At 40.6% G+C, this 9,500-nt stretch overlaps 1 protein-coding gene and 1 non-coding gene across 6 annotated transcripts in view; both read left to right on the top strand.

Moving 5' to 3' along the window:
* LOC116850213 (carbonic anhydrase-related protein 10) overlaps positions 1-9,500 on the top strand; it is a 158,586-nt gene that overhangs the window by 124,209 nt on the left and 24,877 nt on the right. For all 5 annotated transcript variants that reach the window (XM_032828224.1, XM_032828223.1, XM_032828225.1 and 2 more), the window contains one exon: positions 8,219-8,314. In XM_032828224.1, the coding sequence (XP_032684115.1) occupies positions 8,219-8,314 (96 nt within the window). The remainder of the gene's footprint in view (positions 1-8,218; positions 8,315-9,500) is intronic.
* On the top strand, positions 9,310-9,383 carry Trnaf-gaa. Its single transcript has one exon. It is a non-coding gene; the product is annotated as a tRNA-Phe (tRNA).

The raw sequence follows: 9,500 nt of genomic DNA, 5'->3' as shown, positions 1-9,500 counted from the left end.
ATATATATATATATATATATATATATATATATATATATATATATGTATATGCACACGCATCTACATATTAATGCACGCGTACCCTTGCACATGTATTGTCACGTCGTTGTGCCCGTATAGACATTCGTGTCTGTGCAGGCGGCACTCGTGAGTTAATATAGAGCCGGTAGGTGGAAGGGTAAAGGCAGGCTGGCAGTCAGGCAGGGTGGAAGGGAGGGAGATGTGCAGCATTACTGCTGTATATCTATCATAGCAGAATAGCGCATTGTGCTAGAAATCGCGATGGCATGCCCATAGGTCGCAAGAACGCCATAAGCGCGCCCTCTAATGCGTGAATTATCCTTGATGCACGTCCTCGTGAATTCGAGAAAAAAAAGACACGAGCGACGATACAGCGTGAGACCGCGGCGGTGATTGCCGTAATTTCCCGTTATAAAAACCTACCGTTAAAGTGTGTTCTCGCACGAGGACACGCGGATAAAGGACGCAACGACGTGGATTTCGAAATTACGTTCTCTTGCGTCTTTATGCCCGAAAGCGAAGAATAATATCGCAGAATATTCCGTTAAGGGAATGCTAAAGTGAATGACAGGCTGCAAAATTATCGATAACGTAGAAGTGATCGTCGCTAACACGATTACGTTATCCTTTTCGTATTTTTTTGTAAGATGAAAGTACCAATGCCTAGACATTCGTATCATTTTGATCTTTGAATACGAGTATTTAAAACTTCAACATAAAAAAAATATATATACATATATTGTATATATATACGTATATTCCAGTTAAAAGTTTAAATATCCATATTTAAAGATTAAAATATGAATTATATAATATTCATGATTATAATATAATAATTATAATATTCATGATTAGGTCCAAGAATTTGCACTTTCTTTTTACCTTACATATAGGTCTTATATGATAATAAAAAAAGAAAAATGTTAGAAAAGATAAATGAAAAGTTAACACGTTGACGCCACGTTGATTTCCATGAATTATTTTAATGTTCATGAAACATTGCTCGTAAAGCAATGTCTACAATAAGAACTTAAGCCATAAGACTTAATCTTTAAGGCTTAAAGAAAATGTAAGAAAATGTTCACTGTAAGAAAATGTCCAATCACAGTCAAATATGAGGAAAATAATCAACTGTGATTAGTGAATTTTTTACGGCTTAAGACCTAAAGCTTAAGTTCTTATTGTAAACATCGCTTAAAGCATCAACGACGTCGAATGTACTGCTACGTTTTATCATATTTAGAAAAAAAATCATACACATGTACAGAAATCTTTCTGCAAATATTTTCGATATTTTCAAACTTCTATATTCAATTGTGAAGGTAGCAATGTTTTTCTGAAATTTTCCAGAGCAAAATAAACACATGTTCGTATGTACAAGCTGCATAACTCTTGTGTCAGGCAAATATTTATACCAGCTGACAGCTCGAGATGTCAATTTTGAAATTTTTTATTGATTTCATCACACATATTGAGCAATACCCCAATTCATTATTGCACGTACCTTCACTACGTGTAAAAGCACTCGCAATTTTGTGCAAGCGATACAACGTATGTTTTGTAGAAAAAAGTTTTTATTTCGTCGATAAAATCATGCCAAGTATAGTCATCCCCTTAAGAACTGGCAAACGGACGAACAATGCGTACGGAGCGCGAATTTTGATCCGCGCTTTAATCCGTCCATCAAGTTGCGGCCGGTACATGCCGTCCATTTCCCAGCGATATGTTTATCTTCGACATTTAAACGTTAACAAGAAATTGAATTTTGTAAACGCGCAAGCGTGTAAACACGAGGGCGAAGTTAAATTTTAATCGAGCATAAAGCGTTCCCGAGTTTGTAACGTTGTTAGTTTTACCGCCTTTTCGAAATATTGCACTTTTCAATTACGATGGTAATGCAACGTGCGCACCCTTCTTATTTAATCTGCCCGGGCATGGATTTTAATTTATATCCGTTCCATCGGCTACGATTTATAACGTTCTGCGGTTAGCGCCGTGCGTTTGCGTTATATACGTGTACAGCAAACTGTATCTAACAAAATTAAAAATTCTCATTACTCGTCGGCGGTAATTTGCAGGTCGAGGTATAAAGTGGACTTGTCGACTCGATCTTTCGATTCGGTCGCCTAATTTGTAATATTTACGGGCGCATTTAAGCCGCCGGATTACAAACGTAATCCTACGGTATACGTTTATTACGTGTACACAGGCTAGCTGTGCATAATCCGACAGCCTTAATCTTCTGTATAAATATTACAAATCAGAGGATTGAATCGAAAAATCAAGTCGACGAGTCTATTTTATCATCTCGGCTTATAAATCGTCACATATATAATTCACGGTCACACATGTCCAAACATGTTACAATTCGTTATGCAGCTCTGCTCTCCTTCTAATTGTGTCAGCTTAATTAATTGAATCGAACGTTGCTTTTTTACTTTCCTTTTTTTTCTACATTCCATCGCTGAAATGATCGGGATTGAAGCGAGAATCGAGGCCCTAGTCTGATGGAAAAATACATTATACTTTTGAACGCGCGGCACCCTGTACATCCCGAGGTGCCGATTTTTCAGTTTAGTACACCCGTCCTAGCGATTGCATTCACTGATTTTACACTTGGTGCGCACGACGAATGAAGCGCGCGCGTATCGAATATTCATATCGGCCGTGACTCGCGGGACGTTATCACCTGCCTGCCCTCCAAAGTGGAGGCGCGGTGCAGGAAGAATACGCGTGACGTTATGAATACGAGAGCGTTGCATCCGATTAGAAAGAACGGATGTACCTGGGAATCGACGCTTATTATTTCCGGATCGAACAGCGCACGATTGGCACACGATCGACGCGAACAATTCGATATCACGGAATATAAGTCTTTTATTTGTTCATGTATATTTTGTAAAAACGGTTATTTTGCATCACAAAAGAGCTTTTGCATCACAATGTCCAGTTGCACGGGAACATTCCACGTACCGCACGCGGTCAAAGTCAATTGGCATTCCTTCGTCACCGGACGTCCAAATTTCCTTCCCGCGAGCCACCTTTCCTTACACTACAATGAAATACTACAATGTCTTGCCTTCCAATTAGATCAGCGTCTTCGCTCTCTGCTCTTCGTTCTCTGGGAACGGAAAGTCATATTGCCTCCAATTTTGTGTCTTATACTTGTATAATAATTATTATAGTGCTTATTTCGTACGCTATATTTTAGTTTTAGTTATTTGCGTTTTTCTTTCATGTATACATCAACTGTCTCAATTTTTCAGATAAAACGGTCATAGCAGTTATACGTCGCTGTAGACTCGCTTTTTAGTTGGAGTACAGGATCGTCCGAGGCAAATCAGATCCTAATAAACTTTGGGACAGTTGTCGTTAGTTTTTTGTCTTAAACGAGCTATTTTATCGTGCTAGTTGCTTTTCGCACGAAAAAACGGCTCACTTAAAACAAGAAACTAACGACAACTGTTTTATTTTTAACCAATTTCCTCTATATTAGTTTTGTATTAAAATTTATTTTTATTTTATTTCTTGTTTGTGACTAGTAAAGAGCGCGATATTATTATTGTTATTATTATTATTATCATTATCATAGCAAAAGTGTCAAAGCCATGCGAGTTACTGTGTAATCAGATTCAGGTAAAGTTTGTACGCGAGACAGCTTCGTGTGTCCGGTTCGGGCAGCTTGTATCGTAACTACGAGATAGCCTCGTAGGTCCAGGCCAATAGGTTAACTAGTGTTGTCATATTAGTTACTATTACTGCTTAGTGTTGGTACTGTGTCGAGTGTTATCGTGCAAAATAATTTGAAACATCGCGTTCTCTCTTCATAACTCTATCAAGTACAATCAGCGTATTCTTCACTGAAATATTACACTTGCAACTGGTAGTTCAGTTATGTCAATCAATCAGTAAAATCAACCACTGAAAGAATCAGTTATAATAGTGGTTGTTAGGATTATTCATGCAATTTGCAAACACAGACAGTGTTCGCATGCAAGGCGCATGGAACCCGTTAATTTCATCGTCGCGAACGCAGAAAGTTAGTTTTGGTACAGCGTATAACGAATTTGTACATTGCAGATTTTATAGTGAAATCTTCCTGATCCAAATCAGTGAGATACAACACGGAGCAGTAAGGTGACAGTGCTTCCACTGAAAATCAATGAATATTCGCTGATTACCGAGGAGATATACTCCTTTTACTAATTCAATTAGAAACATTTTTACTGCTCCACTTTAACCCCTTTAAGTGATATTACCCGGAAAAGTTCCGTGGTGAACGACTAAATTGCTTTTGATTTTCACTTAAACTATTATGTTTTTCTTTAACTCAAACAGAAAATACAAATTAGATATATTTTGTGTTTTATTTCCCAAAGTCCCTCAAAAAAGAAAAAAAGAAAAAAAGAAATAGCCACAAGAAAAAAATAAATCTAGATATACTTATTACCAAAAAATCCCTCTCTGGGGAAAATCGCGCAGTCATTTTAAATCATCACTGAAGAGATTAAGGGGTTCATAGCTGTCCTCTGCAATAATGAATATGACCGAAGTGGGAGAGGGGAGGAAGTAAAAGTAACATTATCATGATACCGAGAAGAACTATATCGATTTCAGAGTAATTTTTTCGTCAGCATAATTGTCCTATTTTGCGTGTAAAAATAATCATGAGATATGATTGTTGCTTAAAAAGAGGATAATACGTTTACCGAATGCACGGCCGTGTTTGCGGGTTCGTCACAGTCTTCCAGGGTGGTGATTATGCTCCAGTGGTGGCAAAGTGGCCGGGTAAAGTGCGAGGAGGCGGTCGGGAAAGAGGCATCAGGTCAGGATGAGAGGCGAGTGCGCAGAAGATACGAGGAGATCGGATAGTGTACGTGAAGCGAAGGAGAGCGAAGGCCAGCTCGGCACTTCGCGTGTAGCCGCGCTGAATTCCGAATTTCCGGAGCGTAGCAAATTTCAGAAAGCCCGGACTATATATACACGGCGCCTTAGCTCGGCAATCGTCAAGCAGGATCTCGCTCGCCCGTGACAACGAATTTTGAGATGGTCGCGCGGAGCGCTAACAGCCGCGGAATTTTATTCGAGCTCGCGAAATAACGCGCGGAAGAACGAAGGCATACGATCGTGCTTCCGAGCGAAGGGCAAAAACAACGGGGTGGAAACGCGCGTCACCTCGATTCGAGAGCGACGCGATTCATAATTCCAACGTTATGAAAAGTATATCGAAACGCGCGCGCCATATAAGGTTACGTCGCCCGCACTCAGAATACGCTTAGAAATTGGAATATGTTGGTAAAAGTTACGGTTAAATGCGCACTACCCATCCCATTTACCTTAAAGCTAGCTCTGCGGATAGTCTTGAAATATATTCATGCATTAAATTTCATGAAGTTCGAACGAATGCTCGCTGAATTCTCCAGACGCTGTTGTTTTCGTAGCTAACTTCTCCGCTGCTGTTTACTCGCGATAAATATTGAAACTTTCAGTTTGCATGTAAAAACCGTCAATCAAACGTCGAAATAAGTCGCTCTGCTAATTCACGTAATTTCTTCTTTCGAATTCGCTAGGGAAGTTACGCCGGACAAACTTTGCTTTCATGGTCTCGTTGCTGTGCTCGTGTTTTTTTCGAGTTATCTCGAGCTGTTGTTTCAAGCGGGGATGTGTGGCGAATCTCGCAATGCGAGGCACGATATCGCTCAGGCGAGAAAGAAAGTACCAAGAACACGTGGAGAGAGCTAATCGGAAATGGCGAATAATAGACGCGCGCACGTTGCGCGTTACAATAATGGACATTCCTTTCTTTTTATTACCGGTCACTTGCGTATGGAAGGATCGATTTGACCATCTGGCACAATGTTATTACGCGTCTATAAATATTCGCGCGCATGCAAATTAAAGCACGTTATCCGTATCCTTAATTAGTCGCTCGATATTACATAAAGCGCGAATGCAGATATAACTTTTCAATCTACTTCTACTTTTAAATTCGTAAAGCACATTTCGTAACGCTCTAATGAACATCATCCGCGTAATTTCATTCTCACCGTATCGATATCGACAAATGGTCCCTCGTGACACATACATGTCCCGGAGAGCACAACATTTTTCGGCACTCCGTTGTGACGGTATAGAAGTTCTTCCGACAAGCGGAATGCCACCAAGAGGAAAATATCCTGCTAAAAGGCAGAAAAGATGGGAACGCTGTATTGAAGGCAGAGCAGAGGAGGAGGGAGGAGGAGTAGCAGAAGGGGGAGGAGGAGGAAATTTCACGAAAATGAGAAGAAAGAGAGAATCTTTCCTATTCCTAGTAGTACTAGAGTCATACTTTGATCAGACGCAGTGGATTTACACTCACTCGCGGCAATCCTCTCGCTTCTTCTCTTGCTGTCTCTCTTCTTTCCTCTTCTTTCTCTCACTTCCTTTTACATACACACATACTCTCTCTCTCGCGCGCGCGCGCGTACTCACTCTATTTCCGCGTCTCTTCTTCTTCATATTCTTGCCTCCATTCGTCGTGCTGCAGCAGCATAGCTGCCGTCTTTGAAGAAGAACTCGTCGCGTCGCGGGCATCTCGAATACCCCTAGGCACAACCGGAAGTGCCGTGGCAATGCCATTACCGGCCGAAAGAAACAGATATATGGATACGCCGAAGGACTGACGAAGAAAATAAGAGGGGAGAGAAACACGAGAAAGAGAGGGAAAGAGAGAAGGGAGATAGAGAGGAGAGGGTGGAAGAGGAATATTGCAAAGAGAGAAGCGATCGCGGCGAAATCCTTTTCTTCGCGAGGGGAGCACACGTGCGTCGGTGTCTCTTTCCCGCGCCTTATCCAGCATACAGAACTTATATAGCAGGTGACATTCGCGGGAAATGAGATACGAAACGAGATGTATGTCCCAAAAACAAGATACATTTCACGAGCGACTTGCTTTCCGTTCCTCTATAAACTGAACGCCGCTCTCGTGCCGCTGCGGCCGCGCGCGCACGTCGACAATAGATCCGTCTCACGACTTACCTGCGAGTTACGTGCGCTGTGAGTTTCTGAAAGATATGAATTATATCTCGTGCTGCCTGTCATTAAATCTCGCGGACACGGCCATCGCAACGACGAGAGAGAGAGAGAGAGAGAGAGAGAGAGAGAGAGAGAGAAGGAGGGAGAAAAAAGAAGAATGATATTTGTTCCGTTATCGTTTCATCGCAAAAGTTCCATAATCTCTCGAAGAATACGTAGCACGAAGGAATATTTCCGTTTATCAAACGCGAAGCTTCTAACATAGGAAGGCGCGCAAAAATGTCAAAGGAAAGAAGCACCTACACATGGTATGCGCTTAAGAATTTCGGTGCCTCTGAAGTTGCAAGATTTATATGCTCTCGCGTGTATGCGATTTAATAGGCATTGGTTCGATATAAATATTTGCAAAATATTTATTTAAGACATGGAAGAGGCAAAAACGAATATTTTGAACGCCAATAATGTAGTGGAATCTTAAATCGATTTTTCCGTGTGTGTAGGTATCACTGGTTTATATAAAATACATAAAATTGCAACGAGAAGATTCGCGTTCCACAAAAATTTAATATCGTTGGAATTATAATTTTTTATCGAGTGGCGTTGCGTTTCGTGCACCAGCGTTTGTAGAGACGTGCGAAAAAATTGTTGAGACAAAAATTGACATCTTTCGATAAAGACGAATATTTCGAATGCCAATAATGTAGTGGAATCTTGAATCGATTTTTCTGTGTGTATATGTATCACTGGTTTATATAAAATATATAAAATTGCAACGAGAAGATTCGCATTCCACAAAAATTTAATATCGTTGGAATTATCATTTTTTATCGAGTGGCGTTGCGTTTTCGTGCACCAGCGTTTGTAGAGACGTGCGAAAAAATTGTCTGAAACAAAAATTGACATTTCGAGCTGCGCGCTTAATTAGATGCAATAAAGCCGGCGATTGTCGACGAGAGATGTGATTGTAGCGAGTCGATCTCGAGAGAAGATAGGAGCAAGGGGTAACGAGGGAAACGAGGTGGCATGAGGCGCCCTCGAGCACGAAATGTTCCGGAATCTAAACTCTAAACTCGAGAATTTGTTCGTGCGAGGACGAAATTTGTCGGCGTTGCGGGAGATACGATTATGCTGGCGGCACGATTCCACCGGGGAAGTAATTTCTTTGCGGTTTTCTCTGTTACAGATACAAGTCTACGGTTTTAACGCCGAACTGTATCACAATATGAGCGAGGCGCAGCACAAAAGTCAAGGACTAGTGGCGATCTCGTTGATGGTGCAGGTGAGTGAATTTCTCTCGTCGCGCTCTCTCGGTTGAAACTTTCGTCCATTTTTCAAATGTTCCGTGAAGATTTTCGTATGCGCGCAACTTCCGCGCTATAAATTACAACTGTTAGATCTCGTGGAGCCGTCATTAATAAAAACGTAATTAAAAATCGCGCGGGTCACGCCGCGCCGTGCGATCAGTGCCGTATTTAATATCGGCTGAAGAGAAAGCAGAGAGAAGCGTTAAAAAAAAAAAGAAAACAGAATTCGCCACACTGAAATTCGCTCACACGATCTGTCGGTATCTCAATGTTTAATTGAGTGAGCACGTAAATTGATAATTATGTGTCGGCGGATAGTTAACACTATCCTGGTTACCCGTCTCTCGACTCTTGACAAGCTGCTCCTAACAGGGCGCATATCGTGATACTAACTTTCGACTTCGGACCGCACCTCGCTTCCCCTTACAAATGCAATCGGCGTAGCAGAGATTAGGGTAGTTAGCGCGTGACAGATGCTAGCCAACCACGCTAATAACGCTCGTTTTACGAAAAATTAATGGCCGACGCTGATTCTCTCGAGATTGCTAATCCTTTACCCACGATGACTGTGACATGTGTACATGTCTAACGAGACATCCACGGTAAAAACATTTTGGACCAGATCTAGTTGTCACACTGTTTACATACTGATTAGAAAAAGAAGATGTATGTAATATTTTTTATTGCGCACGTTTTTATATAGTTTTTATAACCTAATCTTTAGATGAAATAATATCCTTATATATATTTATGTACAAAAAAATTATTAAGTTTAGTAAGCAAAGTCGTGCACATGTGACTACTCACCCCGTACTCAGGATTGGTTGTCACAAGTTTTTCATGTAAAGGAAAAACCTGTAAATAAAGAAAAATTACAGAAAAATTAGAAAAATCTCTTACGAGGTCTTTCTTTCTCTCAACTTATACCTTAGAGAATTTATAAACATTGTGTTGCGAGATTACTGTCGAAGCTTCGGTGGCCGAATGGAAAGGCATCCCGCCCGAAAAGTGGGAAGGTTCCAGGTTCGAGTCCTGGCGGAAGCAGTTTTTTCGCAACATATATAATAAATCTATTTGAGTCATCGGTTTAATGGGTTTTAGGAATTTTAAATATATATATATATATATATATATATATATATATATATATATATATATATA

This window comes from Odontomachus brunneus, unplaced genomic scaffold (genome assembly GCF_010583005.1).
Source record: "Odontomachus brunneus isolate Ranch 3 - 2012 unplaced genomic scaffold, Obru_v1 Obru_scaffold_137, whole genome shotgun sequence".
NCBI classification, from domain to species: Eukaryota; Metazoa; Arthropoda; class Insecta; order Hymenoptera; family Formicidae; genus Odontomachus; species Odontomachus brunneus.
Note: the sequence above shows the minus strand (reverse complement) of the source record. Positions and strands in the feature narration are given on the sequence as shown.